General features: G+C 50.2%; 1 protein-coding gene across 1 annotated transcript in view; it reads left to right on the forward strand.

Annotated features, from left to right (window-relative positions):
* Window positions 1–17,067, forward strand: part of LOC101881156 (cystathionine beta-synthase-like) — a 32,740-nt gene extending 15,673 nt beyond the window's left edge. Inside the window, exons 6-18 of the mRNA XM_005151705.4 lie at window positions 1,358–1,492; window positions 2,828–2,907; window positions 4,095–4,226; window positions 5,388–5,457; window positions 6,671–6,762; window positions 7,601–7,726; window positions 8,709–8,793; window positions 10,387–10,492; window positions 11,063–11,134; window positions 12,365–12,499; window positions 13,008–13,116; window positions 13,876–13,960; window positions 16,723–17,067. Coding sequence (XP_005151762.2) covers window positions 1,358–1,492; window positions 2,828–2,907; window positions 4,095–4,226; window positions 5,388–5,457; window positions 6,671–6,762; window positions 7,601–7,726; window positions 8,709–8,793; window positions 10,387–10,492; window positions 11,063–11,134; window positions 12,365–12,499; window positions 13,008–13,116; window positions 13,876–13,960; window positions 16,723–16,820 — 1,325 coding nt within the window. The 3' untranslated portion in view covers window positions 16,821–17,067. The remainder of the gene's footprint in view (window positions 1–1,357; window positions 1,493–2,827; window positions 2,908–4,094; window positions 4,227–5,387; window positions 5,458–6,670; window positions 6,763–7,600; window positions 7,727–8,708; window positions 8,794–10,386; window positions 10,493–11,062; window positions 11,135–12,364; window positions 12,500–13,007; window positions 13,117–13,875; window positions 13,961–16,722) is intronic.
* Window positions 17,068–26,776: the final 9,709 nt, after the last annotated feature.

Consider the following 26,776-nt stretch of genomic DNA (forward strand, 5'->3'; position numbering starts at 1 on the left):
CTTTGCAGTCCTGTTTAGCAGCTGGGAATCCACACACCTGCCCATTGCCACCAGGCACACGGCTATGTGAAGCATGTTGTGCTCTTTGACCAGATCATCTCTCAGGATCTGGGATCTTCGGGTCCGTAATCCTGCAACATCCCCGTTGCACCACCTCTCACTTCCCAAAATGAGACCTCAGGGGATGTTAGGGGACAGTGGAACAGAGGTGGCAGAGGCAGGAGAACAGGTCCGCAGTGTCTGGTCCACCTCTGGAGCAGTCTGTCCCTTGGAGGTTGTTGCCTTAAGGACATGGGAAGATTTGGTGCCAACAGCAGCTGGGAGGCAGGGAGATCCCGTTTGCTGGGACGGTGTCTCCCTCCCCTGGCGCAGGAGGGGAAGGAGAGCAGAGCAGGCAGAGCAGCTGCATGGTCCTCCCTGAGCTGCAGGTCAGCACGGAGCCTCGTACCAAGCAAACACACGAATGCAGCCCTGCCGCATCGAGGGAGCAGTTACGGTTGGAGGTAATTACGTGGTAATCCCAGTGCCTCCGGGGATTCCTGTGTGTAGCTGGAGTTCTGGCATTATAACATGTAATGATGAGCACAAGGGGTATTATCCCCATTCTGGCTGCTCAGGTATCAGGTTGATTTCTCAGCCTCAAGTAGCTGTCTCTGCTAGGATGAAGTGAACGATGCCCAAAAGTACCCATTTCTCCCTGTTGTCTGTGAAAAAGAGCTCGGTATCACCTGTTCAGGTGTAGATGCTCATTAAAACCTTGGTAAGAAAAGCCCTGTCCCAAGTATGGGGGGCCTGAATAGGAACTGAGGTGTGCCTTGTGGTTTGAGTGTGCCTTGGAAAGCCCCCCTTTCTTGTGTTTTTTGGTAGCTTAGTGAAGAAGTTATAATTTTGGCTGACATTTAAAGGTGTTCTTTCTGTTGGTTGTTTTTCCTTATGGAGCCCCATTCAGGAATACAGATCATCCTTACAGAAGGGCACCTTTTTAGCCATACCCCAGGAAAGACCCTGAAACCTTACTGTTAACCCTGATAATACTGTGCTCAGAGTAACCACCTTATGTCCAACTGATTTTAAACCCATCCTAGACTTCCCAGCACTGACTGCTGCCTTCAGGGTGCTGCAGGTATATTAAAGATGGACTTTGAGCATCCCATAGTGGGTGATTTAATGGTGGGTAATGCTACGACAAGCTGTGGCACCCTGTCAGCAGATGGTGGATGTGCTCACCTGTGCAAAGGACCAGCCTACAGGGGAGGAATAGGTATTTTCAAATGACTGCAGCAAGGGCTGGGGGAGCAAGTAGCTGGTGCTCCTGGCTGTGGCTTGTCCCTGATGGAGCTTGCCCTTTCATTTCCAGTGGCAAAATGTGAGTACTTCAATCCGGGGGGCAGCATAAAGGACCGCATTGGCCTGAGGATGGTGGAAGATGCAGAGCGAGCTGGGATTATAAAACCAGGAGACACACTCATTGAACCCACTTCAGGAAACACAGGTGGGAACAGCAGGGATGCTCCCAACACCTGGGGACCCAGCAGGGTGGTATGTCAGAGGGGCTGCAGAGGGGTAGGTGTTCAAGGAGGTCTTGCATTTGGAGTTACATGGTCAGCTTGAGACCCCACAGCTCTGGCTCCATCCTCCCCTGGGCTCCATTCCCTGTGGCTGTGGGCATCCTGGGGTGCTGAGGTGCCTCGCTGCTGAAATTCGCAAGCACACTTGCACACGTGTGCCTGTTGGGCTACCTGTGCAGGGCAAACAGCCTCAGGAGCTGGAGGAGCTCAGGCACCCCTGGGTGTTTTCAGGCTGGAAAGCTCTTGAATACCCAGAGTTTCCAAGGGAATGTTTCCCTGATGGGCTGGAAGATAAATTATCTGGATTGTTTCACTGCCATCCTATTGAGGCACCAGATCATGGTGGGGTGCAAAATGAGGGGGACAACAGAGGAGACTCCCCTCTATTCTGTAGCCTGTGCAGGAGCATTGGTGCAAGTTTCCATGTCTCTGCTGCACCAGCATCCTTGCCATGACAGGGACACGTATGTGCACAGTGTGCTTTCCTGCAAAAATACCCAGTGGAGGCTGTCAAGGTGCTCTGGACAGAGTGGAGACCATGTCCCTCTCTGCACTCCCCACCTCCTGCTCACTAGCCATGCAGAACAGGGTTCATCTATAGCCATTTTGCTCCTTACTGGCCCCTCTTGCCCTGGCCCCCCCAGCCATTGGGTGAGGAGACCTGAGTCCCAGTTCCCCGGTGGCTTCCTGCCCAGCCAGGGCAGGTGGGTTTGCACCACGTCCCTTACAGCCTCCCACAGGGACACACTCCTCCAGCCTCACCTTCCTGCTCTATGTGGGGTGCAGCTGGCTCCATCCATCACCCACAGCGAAACTGAAGCAGAGGTCCCCTTTGCCTGCTCAACATGGGGTGAAATGTGCAGCTTTGTGTGTGTGTCCCAGCCGAGGGCATCTGGGGGAGGGGGAAAGGCATTCCTGTGTTTTGGAAAACAAAGGAAGAGGCCTGAGCCTGGGGGGGTGGGGGTGAGGTGGGACAGGAAAGCTCTCCCCAGCGTTGACATTTCTGTGCCATGGTAATAGATCTCTGTGAGCAAGAGTGATGCTGCAGCTCAACCGGCTTGTTCCGCATTCGCCCATGCTCCCTGGCAGTGCTGGCATATACTAAGAGGCTCATGAAGGATGCCCTCGCTTGTAGCTCATCAGGGAACATACCTAGGTTATGTTCACTGGCAGCAGAGATGAACATAAGCAGCAATGCATGCCAGTTAGCCTTGCCAAATGCTGTTATCAACCATTTCCCTTTCCTCCCCACCACCTAGGAATCGGGCTGGCAATGGTGGCTGCAGTGAAAGGTTACCGCTGTATCATTGTCCTGCCGGAGAAGATGAGTGTGGAGAAGGTCAGAGCTCTGTATGGTATTACCCCGCAGCCAGGGAACATCTCCTGCCATGTCTCTCTCTACCTCTCCCTCTCTAGGGTTGGAGCACTCTCTCCTTTAAAGGGTAACGAGCCTTACTGCACACACTGACATAGCTCTGTAGTTATTCAGAAGATTTCCTCTTGAGGGCAAACACTGTGATGGCCTGACTGATTATCTGGTGCATGTAGTCGTGTCTTAGCCAAACACTGTGTCTGGCTGCAGAGACATGAAGCATTATCTGCTGTCTGCAAGAGCAAGGGCTGGATGTGGAGGAAGGAGAGTTAGGCAGATCCTGTGGACCTCCCATCTGACATCTGATGTGTCCCTTGGTCTCTCTGTGTTTCTGTGGTTTTCTGAAACCTGGAGACACCGATGGTTGTCTGAGCTGCTTTCTCAAACGAAGTCACTTGCATGAGAGCTGCTGATCGGGTGAAACTGCTGTCCGGCAGATGGCAGAAATACCTGCTATGGGGAGCCAGAACTCTCACAAGCTGCTCAGCTGAGCTCCTGCCAGGGAAGCCAGACTCAGACCCTGCCTTAGATCAAAACTGAGCCCTTCTCCAAAGCACTGCCCTTGTTTCAACCTATATCTCACTGAAGCTCACTCTGGATCAGATGCCACCTCCAGCTGCCCTGGGCTTCATTTCCAGGTGCCCCAGCACTTACCCACCCTTCTCTTTAGACCACCTCTCCTCAGCAGTTGCATCTCCCAGTGGGTCAGTACCCTGGGGATGATTTGTAGATGCTCCTTCCCTGTTCTTGGTGAGCAGCCAGAGGGATGTGGGGCACAGACAGCTTTAAGACCTCCTCCTTGCATGCAAGGACTCGGACCACAGCACATAGGAGACACTGTTCTCTACCCTGGTTCCTTCTACCAAGGAGCAGCACAGTGTTAACCCACCTCTGCCATTTCCAGCCTGCCCTCTGAGTAGGACAGGGCACAAAGCCAGTCTTGATGTCTGTGCCAGCTTTAGGCAGAAGTCCCTGGCTGCCATGAGGATGTCAGAGATAGTATAACGGAGAACTGGACATCGTATCTCCAAATGCTAAACACCTCCTGCACGCAAAGCTCCTCTGGCATCCAGCGCTGCCATGAGCCCGCAGGTTCAGATTACTGCCTCTGTGTGGGATCAGTTGTGACACATCTGCTTTCTTCTCTCCCAAAGGTCGATATTCTGAAGGCACTGGGTGTTGAAATTGTGAGGACCCCATGCACCAGCTTTGATGCTCCAGAGTCTAACATTCGTGTGGCCTGGAAGCTGAAAAGTGAAATCCCAAACTCTCACATCCTGGACCAGGTAAATGCCATTCCTCCACTGACTCCCTTTCCAAATACGGCTTACAGCATGTACTCCTAGGAGTGTGCCTCTGTTTGGGGACTTCATTTAAACTGGCAACAGAGAAGATTTTGCCAGGGTTTTATGGTGTTTGAAACATAATTGCAAAGCATGGTTTGGCAGAAACAAAATAAGGGACCCTTCCAAACCTGTAGTACTTCTACCAATGCCTGCATGTGGGTAAGGCTGGGTTTTCCTGCACACTTCAGAGACTCCTTCAGGTTTACTTTGCTTCAGATTTAACTTTGACCTGAAAAAAGTCGGTTCCTGTACAAGAGGGCACTTCTGCTTTCAGTCTGACCCCACTGTGGGAAGGCATTCCCAGAGCAAGCAGGGATCTCCTATAGTGCAAAAGAGTCAGGGAAGCTCCTTCCTTTTCAGAAAAGGGAGCTCAGTGTCTGAATACACTTTTCAGAAGCAGCCTGCTCTATGGGTGTGAACATGGGGCTGAACACATATCAGTGCTGTACCTGTGTACCCCTGTGGTCGATCCTTCTGCACAGGCAGGACAGCTACACTGCCCCATAGCTCCAGCCACCTAACCTGCTGCACTGCCAACCACAAATGCCTCTAAATGACAAAGCAGTTCTCAAAATTGCATATGCATGTATGATACTTGAACGAAATTTTTCCAATGTGGCTTTTGAGCAGGGATATGTTTTTCCCCCCAGGTTTTTTAGCGATGTTGTGGGGCTGTTTTCAACTTTTTCAAGGCAACAGAAAAGGTTAAAATGCTTCTATCTAAGCAATAGCTAAAATACTGAGCAGCTGTCTTCCCTCTGGCAGCTAGGGTCACGACAAAACCACCAGAGCCCACAAAACCTGGGAGAGCCACATTGGATAGTTACCATGGGTTCCAGAGTGAGTGTTTGTGGGCACATTTAGTCTTCCAATGCAGACTTGTGGACTTACCCCAAGTGTCATTGGAGATCTGTCCCAGAGTGACAACCAGGAGCAACACCTGTGATGTGGCCTGGCCAGGCTGCAGTTCACCCCCTGCCAGGGAGAGGAGGGTGCAGTCGCATGCTTTGGGTAAAGTTCGTCAGGAGCTATTGCTAGTTTGGTATTTGACCTGTGCTTCACACCACGGTAACTCTTGCTGTTCTCTGTTGAAACAAACAGTACCGAAACCCAGGCAACCCGCTGGCTCATTACGACACCACGGCTGAGGAGATACTGGAGCAGTGTGAAGGTACTGTCTGTGCTGTTGTTTGTACGTCGTATGTACTGAGGATGCACAGAAGGAGATAGCCCCCTGGAGAGCCTTATTTTACGTCATTTATTGACCCAAATGTCTAGAAACCTCTGTAGGTGAAGGCACCCTCAGTAATACTGACACACAACTTCTCATAGCCCACTCCAGATACACCTGAGCCTCCAGGGCTTCCCAGATATGGCCTCCCATTTCACAACCCTGAGGGAGGAGACCAGATGAATTCAGGCTGTTCCCAAGGAGGAAGAACCAGTCTCATTGTGGCTACAAAATCTCTGTGACCTGTCAGCTGCAAACACAAGATGGCCCAAGAGGCCTCACAGGGGAACATAAATCCATCAGGGCATGGCGGGCTGCATCTGATCCAGCACACTCATCTGCAAACCAAAACAGACTGAAACTTCACAGACTAATGATGTTTGATGTGATAGCTGGTGGAGGATGAAGGAGCCCATGTCTGTGCAGATAGGATTGAAATTTATTGCCAGTACTGGGAGCACTGCAGAATGTAAACAGGACTCAAGGGTTTTAACTGGAGAGCAGTTATCATAACACTAAAGCAGTTGTGTAGCAACAGGAACAAAGAAGTCCCAGCCTCCCCTTCTGCACATTTAAATTTGCTCTTGCTGGCTGCCAGAAGTAGTGAATTACAAGTCCTTTTCCCAATGCAGAAGAAGCACAAGTGTCTGACTGATCAGACTCTTACCAGTCCTAAATCAGTACAATTTCACTGATGCCAGTGAGGCTACATCCGATCAATACAGGTGCCAGGGCAGAGCTCTGCCATCTCTCCACTGTGGATGCTAACACTAGCACAGAAGTTGTGCCTGTTACTGATACGTGTTGTTATTCACGTAGATGCTTTGCTTCAATGTGGTGTGGTTTGCAAGGGCTGGAAGTTACTGAGATACTCTATCCCCCTTAAGCCAGTAGACAACAAAGACACAGAAATAATGAAGAACAGTGGGAGATCCAGAGGTTACCTTCAGGCTCCTGCCCTGCAAGCTCATCTGAGCATCTGCACAGGACCATGCTCTGCCCACTAGCATGACTGCTGCCTATTCTAGAACACACGGGGTTCTAGCAGCTGAGGAGCACGGGCTCTGCCTCTGTGCAGGGTCCTGAATAGAGGGAACACCATGCTGGAGGCCATGCTGAGTCCCTGCAAGCTTTTCTCTTCCCTGACCTGCAGGCAAGGTCCACATGGTGGTGGTTGGGTCTGGCACAGGAGGCACCATCACTGGCATCGCCAGGAAGCTGAAGGAGAAATGCCCAGAATGCAAGGTAAGCGGGGCAGCAGGGCTGCCTGCTGGGAGCTGCATCTCCCTGGGTTTTCCTGCCTGTGATTGGATCAAACCTAACCCCATGGCCCACCTGAGTTAGCAGTTGTGGTCTTCACCTATGTATTTTTATACAGCAAGCTTGACTTCTGTTGGAAGCAACTTGCCATTGCAAAAGCCTCCCTGCTCTATGGTTGACACCAATCATAGATGCTCATTCTGCAGAGTTTGTGATTCAAAGAAGACTGGAGGGTTGACAGTTACTGCCCCTCTGTGTAGCCAATGTGTGAGAGATACCTGATTCACCAGAGGCAAGTTGAAATGGTGCTCACCCAGCTGCTGGAGGAGCTGCAGATGAGGTTACCTCACCGACAGCCTTCACCAGCCCTTGTTATGCCATGTGTGGATGGAGGAGACCTCAACACAGACATAAAGCTATAAGCAACCAGGGAGGTGTCACTGGCAGCCAGCACAACTAGATCCAGAAAGGATGTTTGTAGCCATAGGTTTCCAGAGGTTTGAGCCATCTGGCACTGCAGCAGATTAAGGAGCACTCACCCTATCCTAAGGGTTGGGCTTTGGAAGTAGCCGTCATTGCCAAAGAGGTGAGGACAAACACCTTAAGAGTGGTAACATTTCAAGCCACCAGTCACTTCAGCAGCAGAACACTACCTAGGACCTATTTAAAAGGTCAGTGGGAAACAGTGTCCTTTTATCCTGTAAGCTCTCCTTGCTGCCAGTGGGTGGAATCTGAATGGATGTTATGGGAAGGGAAACATTGCTGATAAGGCTGTGGGTAATTTTTCCTGTGAGTGGTTTAACAAAACTCCCTTCCCTCAAAGGTCATTGGTGTGGATCCTGAAGGCTCCATTGTCGCTCTGCCCAGTGAGATGAACACGACAAACACCACAAACATCGAAGTGGAGGGCATTGGGCATGACTTTATCCCTACTGTCCTTGACAGATCAGTAAGTAGCCATGTGATGAGAGGCCTCTGTCCCATCTTTGGCTTTGCATCCAGCCTACCTCTGGCCCCCAGTTGTATCTAAGGGTACTTATGTGCCTTCCCAGCACAGAACAAGTGGCTGTGGGGGGACTGGGATCCCAACACTAACGCATCTGAGTAAATCTGATTGTAACTGACCTACAGTGAGAAGGTAAATACAGGGGCAAATGAGGAATATGTCACAGTACCAGCCTTCTCAGCAGCCTCTTTCACTGTGATCACACAGAAGAGGTCATTGCTAAGGCTGCTCTTCATCACCCTAGTGTTTCCTGAACCATCAGTGTCACAGGCACCACATGCACACAGCAGAAACCTTGCACCATTTATGGGCTGGAAGACAAGACCAAGCTATACAATGCAACAGACTATGAATGTCATTCTGCTTCTTGTCAAGTTTCTTGGTGTATCTGTAGCACCAGGTACAGAGCTTTAAAGCCCTAACTCAAGCTGCCCGTGTTCTCCCATCCTCGTTCTTAGAAAGGTCCCCCACAGCATCAGACCTCAGATTCTTTCTGCTTTCAGATACTGTGCTAACTACATCTCTGTTGTTGGCACACAGCTTTAGAACTGGGACCTGTAATAACCTCAAACTCTTTTTGTAGTTGGGTCTGAATTTGCCTTGCAAATATTGACCACTAGTGTAGCACAGCCTAGGGCATCGTGAACATCATTCCCTCTACAACACCCTGATTCTGAACCTTTCAGACATCCCTAACTCTCCAAGGAAAGGATGCTGGCTGGACAGGCTAGAGTGGGTGCCTGCAAAGCAAAGGCATGCCCTGCAGACCAAGGATGTCCTGACAAACATATTTGCTTTCAACAAGTATGCAAAGCAGCTCAAAGCTGCCAGACGTTGTAGGCATCAGCACCGTGGAATGCCTCAGAGAGTAGGGACAGCCTGAAATAACACCACCAAGACACAACCTTCCTGCTTTTGCCTTCAGGTGGTCGATCAGTGGTATAAATGCAACGACAGAGACTCGTTACTCATGTCACGCAGGCTGATCAGGGAGGAGGGACTATTGTGTGGTAAGCACCAACAGCCGCTGCTTCTCTTAACACATTTTCTGAATCTCATCCTTTTGGGACCAAAACTCTTTGGTGTGGGTGCTCTCTGCATTTAGTGCTTGCTGGATGGCTGAACCCTGAGCTGGTGTGTAGGGCTGTGTGGACTGCAGAGGTATGGCAGTGTGCCTTTGATCTGGGATCTGACTCATTGGCCACAGTAATTATAGAAGCAATAACTCTCCTCTTACCGGGGCACTTCTGCACATGGAACTGGATCTTCAGGCCTAACCCCGTGTGGTGTAGTGTTACAGGGGCTGAAGAGAGGATTAATGGGGCTCGGGGCAGGACAGGTGGACTAGAACTGTTGCTCCACTGACAACTCTGTGGGGCAGTACACTTGTTGAACCATTGCCACACACACAAGAGGTGCCAGGTTTGGACCAAGGAAAGCTTGGAAGTAAAGAAAGTGTAAGATGTTCTTACTGAGTATTTCTCCCTGTGCCAACAAGCTGTAAGTGATCCCACCAGCTTTCCAAAATGAAAGGATGCCCTCAAACAAACCCTGCCTGTGCCCTAAGAGCCTCTACAGAGCATCAGCATTTCAGTCAGCTTTCCCTGCCACTGAGCAGCTAGCCATAGGTTCCCACCCAGGACCAGGCAACATGTAGGCTTATAGTTACAGCTGATAAAAGCCCTGAGTGCTCACATCCAGGGAGTTTTAGAAAAGATCAGGCCATTTGTAATGAAACTCTTAAATGCTGATTTAAGCCAGCAGGCACGGAGTCACTGTGTTTCAACAGAAACCACTTACTGATCCCGACTATAATTTGTGAATAGCTCCATGTTCCCTGAACTGCATTTTTCAGGGCCTTTCCCCATTTGTTTGAGAAATGTGCTAATTAACCTGCTGTAAAATACGTGCTGCCTTGAATGCAGTGTGTAATTGGCACACAGATAGTGGAATGTGTTTGACTTCCAGTACTTGAACTACTGGTGGAAGAATTGCCTCTGTAAAGCAGGAACCTGCTTTCCTTACGTGCAGCAAACCACATGTGTGAACACAGGCACAGGAAGCATTTAAGTCTTCCATCACGTTGGCTTGGTATTCTAAGCACGAATGTAATGTTTATGGATTTTTTCAGTCTTTACAATGCATTTAAATCCAATCTTTGATTGCCAGATATGTCAGTTAGAAGGTCTAGGTTTGGCATGGTGTTCTTGTCACCCAAAAGGAGGGTATGGTGTGGGCAGCAGAATGTCCCTGTGTTGAACCTTTCAGACCTTGGCCTGCCCACAGACTCACCACAAGAAATGGTTCATGAAGTTCATGACTCTTACGCTGCCATGAATGCCGATTGCCAAGAGCCATCATATGAACATATCCCTTCAACCGCTACCTCTTCCCGATCCTAAAGCCTATGGGGCTGTGGGGCTGATTGTCCTCCTATTCCCAGTGTCTTGAGCCTGGTGTAGGAGGTGACACCTCTGCTACTGCTTTTCCTGGGTGCCTCTGTTCCACTAGCCATGGCAGTGCCATGCCCCATGCACTGGGACGGCAGTTCTACATCCTGGGCAGCCCTGATGCTTGTCTCTCTCTTCTTGGTACCTACCCAGGAGGCAGCTCGGGCAGTGCCATGTCTGTTGCTGTGCAGGCAGCCAAGGACCTGAAGGAAGGTCAGCGCTGTGTTGTCATCCTGCCTGACTCTGTCAGGAACTACATGTGAGTTTCTTGCTTTCTGGTGTTGGGTGGGAGCTTCCACAGCCTTCTCCCCAGCTCTACATATGCCATGGCCTGGGGCCATATGGCCCTTCAGGGACATGAGCTTAGCACTGCTGAACCCTGGTGGCATGGATTGCTGGAGAACAACCCAGGACCTCTCATTGCATGGTACCCAGTGTGAGCCCAGAGCTGGGAGTGCCCCTGGAGCAACTCATAGGAAAAACAAAGCAAACAACACGGATAAATAGCATACTGCTGTGGCAAGCACCACGGGCTGGGTCTTGGGATGTTTGGGTTTTATTTCCTCTTGTCACTGACTGACTGCACGGAGCAGGAATCAGTCAAGCTATGGTTTTTGAACTTGCATGCCTAAAGTTAGGAAGGCAAATAGCTGACATGCTTCCAAGAGTTACCGAGCACCCGCAGCTCCCACTGACCTTAAAAGGGGCTGAGAGCAGCCAGCTGCAAAAATCATGGGAGCCCCGGGGCAGTGCTGTGGTCTAGTGCATGAAACAAAGCACGACTTCTTCTGGAGAGCTCACAGACTCGCTCTTTGTTGGTCATTTCTAGGTCCAAATTTCTGAATGATAAGTGGATGATAAAAAACGGTTTCCTAAGCGACGCCCAGGAGCACAAGCCTTGGTAAGACAGCTTCCTCTGGTACAAACTAACTGTGCTAAGGGAGCCAGCATTCTAAGCCTGGAAATTTAACAACTTCCAAGGAAAGCATTATCTGTTAGTATTTAGAAAAACTGCAGTTAAGGCTGGATCCCTCATGGGGGGGGCATGTAATGTCAGCTCCTCTCTTTTGAGTGATCAGAAATCCCTGTTCCACAATCAAAGTCTATGAAGGAGATGTTTACATCCTGAAGTTGCTGATCTGCTCCCACATGGCAGTCATTGTCCAGACCACCTAAGCCCTGCTGAGCAGAACAGTTTAGGGGCACATCTAGCTTCACTCACAACCTCCAGGCCTACTCCACAGCTGTGTTCAAAGGAACATGGGGCTGGTGGGGAGATGGGTCTCTCCCTTAGCAAGCACCCTTTCAAACAGCTCTGAAGGACTTTTCAGGCAGGGAACAGCAAGTTTTCACTTTCCAGAGCTGCAGGCCAGCAGAGATGAGCAACTGAGCTGTCTCTTGAATGCCATGGAGAAAGAGCCCCCTCAAGAGAGGGAATCACACTGCTGATGCCAATTGACATGCGGCTGGGCTGCTGCCAGTTGTTTAGAAAGCACCTAGTCTCACTTTGAAGACAGCAGGTATTACTGATGTCACCTGCTCCTGTAGGTTACTATAACCAAGGGTTATTGCAAAATATTTCCTAAAACCTCAATACGTTTTGAAGGCCTCTTGTGCCTGTTTAGAATTTCTCTTTCAGCCTCTAGCAAGAGCAAAGGACTGAGATAAGCTGGGAGTTGCCTGTGGTCCCCAGCAAACAAACGTAACTTGTCCCTTATAAATCACACAAGCATCTCTGCCAGGCTGTCTCCTGAAGGATCTGTAGATAGTGCATTTTGAGGACTAAAGATGCAGACCAAAGAAGTAAAACTGATAGTCCTCACCACTCATGAGCTTGGAGCAAAGCCCTCAATAACTTCCTTGGATTCAGGATAGCTCCACACTTTGCCAGCTGCTGGCCTCAGCCCTGTCTCTGGAGCTGTATGAACACTGGGCTTGGCTTCAACAAGACCTGGCCATGCTGGACTTGTAGCATCACTGCTTTGGGGACAGAAGCGGGGTGATCTTTGCAGGCAGGCAGAATGTCTCTGTGTGGCTGGTCTCATCTCTGCTGGCCTTGCCTCCCTGAGCAAAGCCCACAGCCATGCAGCAGCTTGGTAACAGTTTGGTGCTGCCATTTGTCTTTCAACAGGTGGTGGAACATCAAGGTGCAGAAACTGAATCTCTCGTCCCCTCTCATTCTCCTCCCTGAAGTCAGCTGTCAAAAGGCAATTGAGATCCTCCAGGAGAAGGGATATGACCAAGCTCCTGTTGTTGCTGAATCAGGGTAACTATTTTTGCTCTTTACAAAGATGGCCATTCACATAGGAAAAGCAGCCACAAGGAAGCTAAAGAGAAAGTGCCTTTACTGATCCCATGATGGGGCTCTTGCACTGGACTCTGTGATGCATAAGTGTGTCTCTGTAAATGAGCCAGTTAAAGTCAAAACCAAATTCAGTACCCACCAGATTCAGCAGAAATTGGATCAGTGCAAAGGGAGGCCAGAGGAGAGATGAAGGCTGGGTGGAAAACCCACACTAATAAGCACTGCAAGCTTTCCTTCTCCTAGCTGCTAAGTCCTGCATTGGAATAGCAGAATTTAACCACTGTTACACCAGCAGCTTGGGGAGGACAAGAATCTTCCTGTCCTACTAAGATGAGGAAAAAGTTGGTGCCTCCTGTTGACAGCAGCAGTGATTTAGTCACTGACTTTGAGGGGAATCCTTCAGCCCCTACATAAATTATGTGCCTTCTCTCAGGCCTGACCTTTTGGAAAACTCCCTGTTCCCTTACAGGCTTATTTTGGGAATGGTGACCCTCAGCAACACCCTTTCCTCAGTGCTGGCTGGAAACGCACAGTTCTCAGACTCCGTTACGAAGGTCATCTACGACCAGTTCTCAAAGGTACCGCTGTGCATGGTGGCATCTGCTGCCCAGGGATGGGGACATGGGGAGAGCAGCATGGCCACCCTGAGGTGTGACAGAAGCTGGGAGAGGAGGTCAATGAAAAATCAGAGAGGTGAAAGAAGAGAGGTGGGAGGGTGTTGGCATCATGGAGATGACAGTAAGGACAGGCACTGGAAAAAATGCTGCTGAGCCTGTAGGGTTCAGACATGGGAGTTTTCAAGCCAGGAGCAAAGCGTGTGAATGTCCATTCCCAGTCTTACATTGTCAGAGGATTTTGTCCAGCTGGGGATTCAGCACCCCCTGAAATCAGAGCCCAGGTATTTCCAGGGCTCAGCAGGGCTGGGGCAACAGGCATGGGCTCTGGTGGGTGTGCAGGAAAGGGATGCCTGGGTTGGATGTCCAGCAATGGTCTAGAGAGGGAGTGAGGCAAATGGATGGTGTTTTAGGGGAGCTGAAGCCATCTCCTCATGCTAGCCCATGGAGGCTCTTTGGGCTGGGGGGAGGCTTAAAGATTGGACTTGATGATCTTAAAGGTCTTTTCCAACCTAGTTGATTCTATGACAAAGCCTGGTTTGCAGGTGGCTGGCATCCTCTCCCATCTCTGCAGAACAGTGTGAGTGGGTGAGGTGTACCTGATCTTGGTCCAGCTGTGTGGCACCTTGACAACTCATGGCTTAGAGTCAGGAACCAGGCTCTGCTACCACTGCCCTTTAAATGTGAAGTGAAACTTACAATGTCTCTTTCTGTCCTGTTCAGATTGGCCTGGAGGACAGCCTCGGCAAGCTTTCCTGCATCCTGGAGAACGATCACTTTGCTATTGTTGTACATGAGCAAATGCAGTGTAGGTATCTTCAGCAGCACTGTGTGGGCTTTGCATGAATGTCTAAGAGGGGAAAGGCAAATTCTCAAACTGAGCTTGGCAGGTGTCAGCCCCTACAGGAAAGATTTCTGCCCTTTGGCTCTGCAAAGCCCTGGAACTGCCAATTATTCACCCATTTCCTTTCCTGACACTAACGAGATGAGGGGAAAGAAGGGAAGCCTTAATCAAAGGAGTCCAGGACTAGCACCAGGATGTGCATCCTGCAGGAGCCCTTCCCAGATCCTGGCCATGGGAGCTGTGTTGTCCTCTTCATGCAGGGGTGATGCTTAAGCATTCATCATCCCAATCCCCTCCCTTCATCTCATGGCTTCCCATAGATATACACTTCTGGGGATGAGTACTCATTAAGGGATTTCATTTGGTCCCCTCTTGACAGCCAAGGTGGACTGTAAGTAGCACCTTTGGGTGCAGTGCATTTGCTGCACAGCTGTAGGCTCTGGCCTCTAGTTCTTGTTTAGCCTTTTGGCCTTGAATTCAAATCACTGCCTTACTGGCTGTGAGCAACAGAGGAAATGAGGGGAATGAGAGATATTTGCAGGTTTAGTACTTAATGGCAAGGTTGAAAGGAGGCCTACAAGAAATCTGGAGAAGGCCTTTTTACAAGGGCATATAGTGGTAGGACAAGGGGGGAATGGTTTTAAATTGAAGATAGATTTAGACTGGACATTAGGAAGAAATTCTTTACTAGGAGGGTGATGAGGCTCTGGAACAGGTTGCCCAGAGAAGCGGTGGCTGCTCCATCCCTGGCATGTTCAAGGCCAGGTTGGACAGGGCTTTGAGCAACCTGGTCTAGTGGAAGGTGCCCCTGCCCATGGCAGAAAGGTTGGAACTGTATGATCTTTGATGTCCCTTCCAACCCAAACCATTATGTGATTCCATGATTCTATGGAAGAAGCATTTGTACACATTCGATAAAACTTAGGTGGAATTCAGGCATCTAAGTGCAAGGAAACAAACTATACAGTCTGCATCTCATTGTTTAAAGACCTTCTGCTGTGCATGCCCAGAGGCTGTACCATCTTCTGAAAACCTTTATTCCCACTTGCCACCCCTAGAGATACAGCCAAGAGACATCTTTATGTCTGTGTGCCCCAAGGAGCCTAGGTAAATTGATATGCTGAGGGACCTTAGGGTGCTATCTGATGCTGGTGCTATCAAGACACTTATCCTGGAGGTCCAGGGTAAGGTGAGAAAGATGAAAACAAATGTGTTGGACAATGAGCAAGCCCTGCATCAGAGGCACATGACTCAAGAGGCACAATATACACTGATGGATACAGCCTGGGGCATCTGTGTGTGAGCCTTACCTGGACCACAGCTGGCTGTGGGGTTCTCTGCCAATTCAGGAGCACCACTAGGCCAGTCCAATAAAGCAGCTGTACCAGCAGCTTTGGTTTATTCTCGAACCACTGTACAGCCACCCCCTCCTAAGTGAAACAAACCACTCAGTAGTCGCAGTGGGACCACATGAGGGTTGCTGATGCATCCATACCAGAGGGATCACACCTTGCTGCTCCTCTGACCACAACAGATACGGTGGCAGGTGCTGTTCTGCAAATCTGACCTAACACACCCTTTCAGGGCAATTATCCTGTAAAATCTCTAGAAGTACAAATCTGACCTTATCTCAGGGGAGTTGCTTTGTTTAAAATGTTAACAGCATGAAAAAGCAGTCAGAAGACTCATGCTTAAGTCTTCTAAATTAGAGCTGAAGGGAGTAACTGTACTAATTTTATGGGATTACACATGCTACATGCAGAGCATTCCTACAATATTGTGCTGTGTTGATGGCCAGCAAAGGGCTGCCTGTTGAGCCCAGGGTCTCTGAAACCAACCACGTGCAACATCCCAACCCCTTTGCTTCCTTCTCTGTAGCCTGCTGCCTTGAAGCGGGCCCTAAAGCTGGCTTACAAGTCTAGACATGTTCCTGCAAAATGTTGCAAGCAAAAGTCCGTCATTCAAAGCTGCCTTCTATGCACATTTTCAATTCACTCACTGAGAATAAGACTGGGTAGAATCTCCTTTCTCAGCTTTGTTATCACAAAATAGTGAAGATCTGTTTTGTATCACATTTCAATATAAAATAAATGGTACCCACAAATTAAATGGTACCCACTGAAAAACATCTGCCAGCTGCATGCAGTGCCTCTTGTTCTGGTTTTCATACAACACCCATTTGCTTTTCCAGAGCTGCTGTTTTAATGCCGTCGCAGTTACCCCTGTATTTATTACCTTATTCCCACACCTTCAGAGCCTGCATTTTATCTCGTGTTTGGGCTCTGGTGGCTAGTTCTATTTTATTTAAGAAAACATTTATCAGATAGTTAAAGCAATTCTTGCAATGCTGTTTTATTAATGGTGGTGTAGGATGTTATGAGAGCAGAGTAGAAAGTGCCTCAGTGCTGCTTTTAGAGTCTCATTAGTTTGGCCTGAAAAGCTTTGAGGTGATAGAAGCAAGACTGGAACAGAGGTTGGATAAAAATAGCTGGGGAATTAAGCTTCCTGCTCTGGTAAAAGGTGCATTATTTGCAGCTAAAACCTCCCTGATGTGATCCCAGTGACCTGACCAAGGCTGCATCAGTGTTTCCTGTTGAGGCAGAGCAGAGACAGCTGCTGTTCTGTTGAGGTTTTTGTTTCATAAACAAACAGCAGCCCCTGCACAGCTGGGTGTGGGGGTTCTTCTGGTTGTATTTCCACTAAACTGGTGTTTTCTGTGCTTGCAGTCAATGGGAACGGCAGCTCCTTCATGAAGCAGATGGTGTTCGGTGTGGTCACAGCCATGGACCTCCTCACCTTCGTCAGCAGAAATGAGAAGAAGTAGCAGAGCAGCTTGGCTGTACTGTCCTCTGCTCCTCTGGCAGGACCAGCTCCCCCCCGAGCCTCCACCTCCCGGCGAGGTGCTTTCTGGTCTGATCCAGCTGATCGTTTCTCAAAATGACTAGGTGAAAATCGTACTGACCATTTGTCCGCTAAACACCATCCCAGAATACCACTAACAAGATAACTGATGAAATTGTGTTTAATAGCCATGTGTGGTTACACGGAGCTTCCCAGCGATGAAGGGGTAATGCAGGGAGGGGTGGGGATGGGAAGGGAAAGGTTGTTATTGCACATTGTTTAGCAGGTGGGGGGTTGGTGCCTGGAGGATGGTGCCAGACTCATTTCAGTGGTGCCCAGTGACAGGACAAGGAGCAATGGCCATAAACTAAAACACAAGTTTCACCTCAACACAAAGAAGAACTTTATGTTGAGGGTGGCAGAGCACTGGAACAGGTGCCCAGGGGGGTCATGGAGTCTCCCTCTCTGGAGACATTCAGGGCCCGCCTGGACACGTTCCTGTGTCACCTGCTCTGGGTGGCTCTGCCTTGGCAGGGGTTGGACCGGATGATCTCCAGAGGTCCCTTACAACCCTAGCGGTTCTGTGATTCTATAGTGTACTTGCTACCCATAGGTACCAATGCACTGCTGGTGCTGCCACGAGTCACCCTGGCTACACCAGTACTGGAGCCCATCTCTGCTGTGAGAGAAACAGGGCTGGGGCAAGCCACATCATGGCTGCTCCCTTCTGCCCCTCTCCACCCCTCACAGGACAGCTGCAGGCACCACTGGGAGACCCTCCTGCTTATCCCCAGCTCTGTCTGTGGACCAAGGAGGCAGCAGGAGAGCCAGGGCCCCGGAGGAGTGATGAAGAGTGAGGAACGGGTGGGACATTGCACCCCAGTATGTGGAAGGTTGGGACCTGGGCAGGAGAGATGTGAAGGGAGAGCCAAGGACTGTGATGGGCATGGGAAGGATGGCTCCCATAGTTGCAACTGGCCTTTGGAAAACACTTTCCTTACCTCTGAGGGAGCTGGCAGCACTGGGTATCTCTAGCACAGTCCCACAGGATGGGGCAGTGAACCAAACCTATTCAAGAAGTAAAGGCTCATTCTCACCATACAGTAACTGGGAGAGGGAATATGGCTTCATCCCTATATCGTGTAACAGTCACCTCATGGATATGCATCCTGGGAGCTCGTTATTGAGGGGAAGGTGAGGTTGATCTTAGTTTTGCTGTCATGTGTTCCACGAACTGATAATGAAGGTCGTAAGAGCCATTTGCCATGTCTGCACTAAACATAAATGAAAGCAAAAGTGAAAGGAGCATGGGCTGTGGGACCAACCGAAGCACCATTGAAACCTGGACTGGGGGAGTTGCTCTCAAAGACACTCTGAGCTTTGCCATAAGTCTCCATAAGTCTTGGGAGCTGCTCCAAGGTGACAACAGCCAATTCCAATTCTGGTTTGCTGCCAAGTGTTTAGTCCATACTTCCAACCTAATCTAGTTTATATGAGACTTTTATTAAACAATAGAATGTTGAAGTATTTATATTTAGGAAGAATGTCTCTGTTGTCTTTTGCTTTCTGAACACCACAAGCTGTACCAAATCTTCTGCAAGTGTTTGCTTGAGTAATAACTATATTTGTCCAGAAAAAAGTAAAAACTGATTAGTTCAACCTCATTGTATTGTATTCATTTTAGCAGCTCTGTTGCAAACCAAACGATCTTAGTCTGGGTATGTATTTCAAACTCACATGAGTAAAAGTGCCCCGTAACTCCATGGAGCCCAGACCTCAGCCTGAATGTAGATCACCTTGAAGCCCAAGGCTGGGGAGGACAAGCTTCGCTAATGGGCTGTCCTCTCAGGAGTTGCATCTGTTTATGTAAAAGGTGTGCCATTACTGTGAGTTTGAACAGAAACAAATACACTACTTGATGCATTTGAGCTGATGCTCACCTGCAGAGCAGGCTCCTGCCTGGCACACTGGGTGTGGGTGTGCAGAATGTGTCAGCTCTCAACACCAACCACCTGAAAGCCCAGATGATGGGCTCACAGCACGTAACAACAGCCCAGGTATCAGCTGCCCTGAACCTCTCTGCAGCCTGCACGGCCCCTATGGATTAGCCCCTGTGCCCCAGCAGCAGCAGCGCTGCAGGACAGGCAGCTGCACTCAGCAGAGGTGAAGTAACTGCTGAGTATTAGTCACAAACACAATGGCTTTTGTGTGTTAACTGTGAGTGTGGGAACCAATAAAGTTGGGTGTGAGCCCTGGACATTCCGGGATTGCTCCACATCCACATTGCAGGCACATCCAGCAGTGGCATTGCCAGCCAGGGAAATGTTGCATCTGTGGTGTTTTGCCACAGACTGCGATCCTGAGGGTGCAAACACACTCCACAGCATGCACCAGGGCAGAGTAGTGGCACCGCGGGGTGCTGGGTTGGATGCAGGAGGTGGTGAGAGGGAATGGCTAGTGTTGTTCTGCCCACACATCTCTGGGGAGGAAAAGGCCTCAGGAAGCAGGGGATGGGGTTTCACTTGCTTTGTCTTGTAGTAACCACCATGGGACCTGTAAAGATGTGCCTGTACACAGCATCCGTGGTAGAGCAGGGCCAAGAGCCCAGTGTGTCACTTGTCACCTGTCACCCACTGTCCCTTCTACCCAAGTCCTCAGGGCTGCCCTTGACAGCTACAACCCCTTCCAGATAACTGGTCTTTCAAGTTCATTTCCCTCCCCTTGCCACTGAGGCCATACCAGTATTTTACATGTGCAGTGAGACACAGCCACCCAGCTCAGTGTATCTGAGTGATCTCAGGCTTTGTGGGATATGGGGGTCCCACACATCTCCCAGAAGAATGGGGATTTTTATCTTAAGGAGCTGTGAGAGGATGGCAGGAAGAGGGTGAGGGCTGGGCAGCATCCCACCTCACTATGCTATGCTCGCTGCCCTAAGCACAGTATACCTTCAGTGCAGAAGACAGACTCTGGTCCTGGAGCACCAGTCCATGCTCTTCTGCAGCACCTCCTGCTCTGAGGGGCACACAGGTACATGAGGGAGCTGCTGTCCACAGTCCATCTGCTGCAAGGTATTTCTGTTTATCATCATCCCATTCCTCTGCAAGGTCGGGGGCACACTTCCAATGAGCTCATTAGTACATCAGGCTAAGATGATTTCACACCAGAGAGCAGCTGGGACCCAGGGAAGCTTGGGCTGCCTGTGCTGGTCAGGGCACCTGGATTATGCCTGCATGTGAAACTCATGCCTACCTCCTCCACTGAGATATGTGGCCTTGGCTCCAGGTGCCTTAATCCAGAGGAAAACAGCCACACAGAGCCTAAAGCACTTTAAATGGTGTGTGTCAAGCATGCCCCAGGAAGCTGCATGGAGACAAGGATAAAACATGTGTCTTGAGAAGGTCCTTGCCCTGAGAAGGTCCATGCCTGTGTCTGGCTCCTGAGCAGGAGCACTGTGGGTGCCTAACCCCAGAGCTGGCTGCCCTCCACCCGTGCTGCCTCACGAGACTTTTCCAATCAGTTTATTTCCCTCTGGACACTGTTATCCAAGTTCCCGGCAGCCTGCAAAGTGCAGGGAGATGCTGACACTTCAGAAACCCTGTCTGAAGCCTGCAAAGAGGGGCGTGGGGAGATAGCACAGACCTGCAGACAGCTGGGAGATGCCGGATTAGTTTGCAGCCAGACAGACTAAGCCAACATCACCAGCAAGATAAACATCTCCCTGGCCCTGCCCAGCCACCTTTTGTGTTACAGAGCCTTCCCCGCCTCCTCTGTCTCCCCCCACCAGTGTTTCATCGTGGAGCCACCACCAGCAGCACATAAATAGAGGATCCAGGGCAGGCTGTGGGGTGAAGACTGAAGACACCACCTGGGGTCCTGCGCTGCACCCTAGCACCTGTCCCGCCTGCCCAGCCACCCTGCAGCAGGTAACCAGCGCCTCGGGAAGCCGAGACCCCGGGGACTTGGGCTGGGATAGGAGGGGAGTGCCGTGGCCAGCCTGCATCCCGGCCCTCCAGAACTGAGGGGGATGAACTGGGAAAAGTGGCCGGGCATGCACAGGAGTCTGCTCCTGCTGCAGCTGCTGAGGGACAGACTCCATGTAGTGGTTTTGTGGGAAATAGGCTCTGTTGGAGAAGTCCAATTCCATTGATAGGTGGGGTTGGAGGTTTCAGCAGTGAATGGGTCTGCAGGGGCTGGACAGAGGTTTGGGTGTGCAAAGCCTTTGGTAATGACAGTTGGCAGTAATTTAAACAAGCAAGAGTTTAAACCCAGGCAAGCTTCAAAGGCTTTCTTTCTTCAAACTGAAGATGGAGTTTGTGCTTTCAAGCTTTTTCTTCAGAGTTATGCAATTTTGAAATATTATTGCTTAAAGAAATGTTAAGAAGCAATTACAAGTAGTTGCATGTCTCCAAGAGTAGGAAATTTGGGCTATCAAATGCACAGCGTGAAGGTAATGATGTAATTGCAATCAAAGGTAGCACTGGGGCAACTGGAGAAGAGACCCAGCCTGGAAGGACCCAGCGCAGGAGGAAACCAAGCGTATTTAATACAGCAGCACCTAAGGTCAATCAGACAGAGGGAAGGGATCCAAAACTGTGACTGCACTTAAGGAAATGTTGGGTCTTGAAAAGCTGGAGTTTGCAAAGAGTCCTTAAAACTGAGAGGGGAGTCAGCATGAGCTGCCAGGCACTGCTGTGCATCCTAGGAGCTGCAGGTGGAGAAGGAGCAAGTTGGCACAGGGAGCAGATTTCATCCTGTGAGAGGTTCTCTGCTTGAGAACATTGGAGAAGGCTAAGAGCAGTGTCCCGCAGGAGCGCCTGACACTGGAAACCCCTTCCTTAGAGGAGCAGGGTCCCAGCTGTGGTAGCAGCCACAGGGATGTGCCACCAAAGCAGAGAGTGCTTCTGTGAGTCCTTCAAGTGCCCATGCCTGAATGCCTCCCAAGGACAATTAGTCACTGAAACATAAAATACCAGTATCAATATAGGGGTGAACATGTGCCGTTTGCTGGCCAGGGCAACCATGGCAAAGCTCAGCCTGTGCTGCAGTGTGAACTTTGCTGCCACAGTGCCCATCTTGTGCTGTCTGAACGGGACAGCCACAGCTGGTGGCTGGAGGACACCTCGGTGGAGCCAGGGTGGGCTTTTGGGCACAAGACTTCATGTTTTAAGGCAAACAATGCTGGTCTCAGCACACTGCAGATGACCAGAACTGTGGGAATGGGTTATGGGAATGTTGTGGGGGTGGAGACCTTGTGGGTTTGGTGTGCCCATGCCCAGCCTGACACCTGCGCTGGTCTCCCCTTTCTCTCCCCAGAAGCATGGCTCTCACCAATGCCCTTTGCCTGTTGCTTGCCTGCCTCCTGCTCTGCGGTGTGGCCCCAAAACCCACCTGTGACCCCAGCGCCTGCACCCCATGCCCTGACAGGGATGCAGAGGAGCCAACCACCACTGAGGGCTGCTGCCCCCCGTGCCCTGCACCCTGTGCCTGCCCCCCTTACCTGGAGAGCGACTGTGAAATGCAAGGCTTCGCCAGTGGCCACGTCCCTGTTGGCCGCTCCTTCTACATTGACTTCGCCCGCAAGCTGTGTACCTGCCACCCCGGCGGGGACATCACCTGCACCCCGCTGTGCCCCAGCCTGCCCCCCACCTGCCAGGCCGTGGGCAGCCCCGTGGCTGATGGCTGCCCACAGTGCGTGTGCTATGACGAGGAGGAGATGGCAGTGCCCGCAGGCACCACCACCGCCCGGGGGGACCAGGTTTGTACCTGCCCAGCCCAGGGTGGCCGGCTGCAGTGCAAGAGCAAGGAGTGAACTGTGCTGTCCCCTCTGCTGGCAAGGGCAGAGGGACAGGGGAGCCCCTCCAGCAGCAGGAGGGCATCCTCACTGGGAGGTATTCAGTGCTTCAAACTGATCTAGAGGACTTGGCAATGGCTGTGGCTGTGCCAAAGAGCACTAGAGAGGTGCCTCATTGTATGTCATGTATACACCAGGGCAAATCGTCTATAGTGGGTGAGCTTGCTTTGTTGTAAGGTTTGTTCCATGGCGGTGAGCTATGAGAGCTTAGACTGGCTGCTGCTAGCATGTAACTGGAGCAAAGGCAGTTATTTATTTATTTGTAAGATGGTTGTGCTGTTGTATGTGTTTATGCTGTCTGTCTATATAACTCACTGGATAAACTTCCTCCCAGGAGCCAGGGTTTTGCTTCCTGTAATTCCACCAAGTTCAAGGTGATGGGACCAAACTCAGAAGGCTGCCTGGCTGGCTTCCCTCTCTCCAGGCTTTTTTGAGGTGGGAGGAGTAGGTGGGTTAGCACAGGGCTGTATTCGTAGAAGGAAGCAAATTCCTCTTGTGCCTGCATCCTCCAGAGCAAAGCCTTGAAGACTCATGTCAGGATGTTGGCAGTCTTGGGTCAGTCCTTCACAGCCACCTCAATGGACTAGTCACCCAGGGCCAATCCCACTGTCAGTCCTTGACATGTTCCAGTACCTCAGACTGCATGTCAGTGACTGTGTCCTCACTTGTGCTTTCCCGTTACCACTGGAGACAGACACAGGGTACAGCAGAACTGCGTCTTCTGAATTCTTTGATGTATATAGATATATTATGCACACACATATATATATGCAGAGATACTTCAATAAAACCAGAGCTTCCTCAGGCTAAGATGTTAACCAGTGTTAATTATGTTCCTTCAAGGGGTTTAATAAAATCAGTTTTACCAATAAACTTCTGAAACCCACTGATAAGCACACATGTAATTTCCTGTGTGGCAGCTGGTGTTACTCGGGCCAGGTGAGCCTTCCTTCAGCCACCTTGCCCCAGGTATGCCTGAAAACATTATACGTGCCCCCTGGGTTTTTTCATATTCCTCTCTACTGCTCTGTCTGACTGCAATAAAAACAGTGAGCGGATGAGATTCAGGGGGAGGGTTAGGAGACGGTTGGAGGAAGGAGGTGAATTTGCCTTTCAGGATGAAACATGCATCTCTCAATCAGGGCTGTCAGAGGCTGACCCTGCCCAGGGCCCTAGTGAGCCTCAGCCACAGATGTAACAGCTCAGCATGCCCCGAAACCACTGCACCTCAAAGCTGGGCCTGTGGGATAAGAACATCAGAGTAACTGCACTGTCCCCCCCAGCCCTGCCACCCCACTGACAGCTCTTGGCTGGTAGCTGTAGGGTGGGAGCAGGCTGGAACTCACAGCCTGGACTCTTCCCATGGCTGGAGGGCTCTCAGGCGTTAAAACGGAAAAGGGTTTGGGGCCTTGCAGTGGACAGTTTGAGAGCACATGCTGGGGACATGTTCTGTGTGGAGCTGGCAGCTGGGATACTTCCTTGCACTGGTCCTGCACCGGCTGCTGTGGGGAAACAGGCAAAGGAGCAGGAGAGGAGAAAGACACATTCAACAGGGTAAACATCCCCCCCTCCCTCCATGTGCCTGGCCTGTGACTGGCAAGCTCCCCAGTGGGGGTGGGACAACCCTTGCAGCCATCACCCTCCGTACAGAGCTGGAACACTCGGCAGTTTTGCCTCCAGCCTGTGTGATTCATAGAAAACTGCAGTGAAGCTGGGGCTGGTCTGGGTGAGGAAGAGCCCTCACTGCAAACTGCGACATGACACAGCCTCACAAAAGCTACCACGAGCACAGGAGGCACCGACTCGAGTTGTCTTTGGGCAGCCAGCAATTTCCACAGGGCTTCACAGGTCAGAGCTCAGAAACTTGTCACTTGCAACACCGAACAAGGTTAGGACACAACACCTTTTCCCCTGGTTTTCTGAGGTAGGTGTTATAAAGGAAGGTAGACAGTGACTAACACTGAATGTACAACAGCAGATGCAGACCTCTTCAACTGGTGACTTTACTGCGGCTGAGCAGTGGGGGGGGTCACAAATCACCCTCCCCAGGCAGCAAGGTTGCTTGCACCTCTGTCACAGGAAGTGAGCCCCTGCCCCCTCTGCTCTTATCCATTTGGTTGAAAACATCTTATTTGTCACGAAGGTCAAAGCTCAGTTGTCCCCCCCCAGACCAGACAGCAGACACCCTGTGCTGCTGCTGAAGCCAACAGCGTGACAAATTCTGCCCATTACAGGGCAGTAATTACATGCTGTCCAGGTATTTACAAATAGCTGAATTAATTCACATCCTGTATATAGAATCATAGCATCACAGAATGGTTTGGCTTAGAAATGACCTAAAGATCATCCAGTTCCAACCCCTGCCATAGGCAAGGACACCTTCCACTAGACCAGGTTGCTCAAGTCCTCATCCAACCTGGCCTTGAACACCACCAAGAATGGGGCAGCCACAGCTCCTCTGGACAACCTGTGCCAGTGCCTCACCACCCTCACAGGGAAGAATTTCTTCCTTATATCTAACCTAAACCCCCCTTGTTTCTTTGCTTTATGCTTGCGAAGTGTAAGCATTTTAGTCCTTGGGGTTGGCTGTGCCTGACAAGCATTTAAGGAAAGAAGAATGGGTTTGCAAGAGGAGTGTTTGTTCAGAGGGAGTCACGAATGATTTGGGCAGACTCCTTCCCTGGGCATGGTGGTGGTCTGCTGGGGTTGCTTATCCTTTGTCACACATCTTATCTGTTGCACTACACCCCCCTCCTACTCCCCACCCCCAGCCTTGTGTGACTGAAAGCCTCTGAGGGAGAAAATGGCCAACAGACAATGCCTGGGTTGCCACCATCTCTGATTTGAGGACAGCTTGCATGCGCAGGCTCTGCCTGGAAGTGTCACAGGATCTCTGTCTACATTTCATCCCCCCGAAGTAGCTGCATTGTGTTACTTCTTCCATGAACAGCACCAGCAGAGGGGAGAAAAGAAATAAACCTGTTCAAAGACAACTCACTGTTCAGTCATCAGAATTTATTCATTCAAGTTTAATGTCTTGGGTTTTGTCATGCTTTATTTGAATGGGTGTTGCGCTGGATTCTCCAATATTAATCACCCATGTGCTTGTCTACATTTTGGACACAGTATTGCTGGTATCGTTACTTGTATTTTTCCAGCTCAGATTTTCCCCGTAGACTAGACAACAGTGCAGTTTTGTGGCTCCTTGTTTGCATGGTCACTGTTGCTTTGCATCACAGCCAGGCACATGTTTGCAGGCTAGGAGCTGTACTTGTTTCTGAAGTGCAAAGCAGCATTCACCCTTGTACATCCCTGAACTAGCCCTGAAAACTGAGTCAAAAGCTGAAATTTGTAACTCCTGAAAGTAACTCATTTTACACATGGTGCAGTCAAGTTTTCTGGGGGGTGTTTGTGTTCTTCATGTCCTGTAACTTGTAAAAGTTTGTCACCACTGCTTTATTTATGGAATGGACAGGGCCTTTCTTCATTGTACTACTGATTCAGTCACTGATTTAAACAGAACCATGTTTTGGGCATCAATCCTTTTGACATGCCCTCTTTGTTCCTGCCTTGTGAGGCTATAAAATAGTAAGCTAAAACATTCATTAGGGAAAGCCCGTTAGGACATGTTGTTTCAGCGCAACTATACCCAGTGCCAGGAAGTTAAAGTGTTTCCCCAAGTCCTTCTGCCTTTACTGACAATCTGCCTGCATTTGTGAATTCCTTCTGGGTGGTTCACCAAACAGCTTTAGGCATCCCCTGCTGCTCCATTCCCCCCAGCCTGCATCTGCAGCGCCAGGGTGGAGGAGGTGGGTGCCTGTCATTTTGTCTGGGAATTATTACTGTGTCTGCCCATGGCAAGGGAGTTGGAACTAGATGGTATTTAAAGGTCCCTTCCAACCCAAACCATTCTATGCTTCTATCACTATGCTTTTATCATAAAGCCTGATCCTGTGGCAGGTTCTGCACTTGTGATTTCTAATCAGGGTGAGACCAAGGTGACAGATTTCCTAGAGGATGCCCTAATTAAACTAAACCATACCCAATTGATGTTAGTAATGCATTGACTACATCACCCTAGAAAT

This window comes from Melopsittacus undulatus, chromosome 2, assembly GCF_012275295.1.
Source record: "Melopsittacus undulatus isolate bMelUnd1 chromosome 2, bMelUnd1.mat.Z, whole genome shotgun sequence".
Classification (NCBI taxonomy): Eukaryota; Metazoa; Chordata; class Aves; order Psittaciformes; family Psittaculidae; genus Melopsittacus; species Melopsittacus undulatus.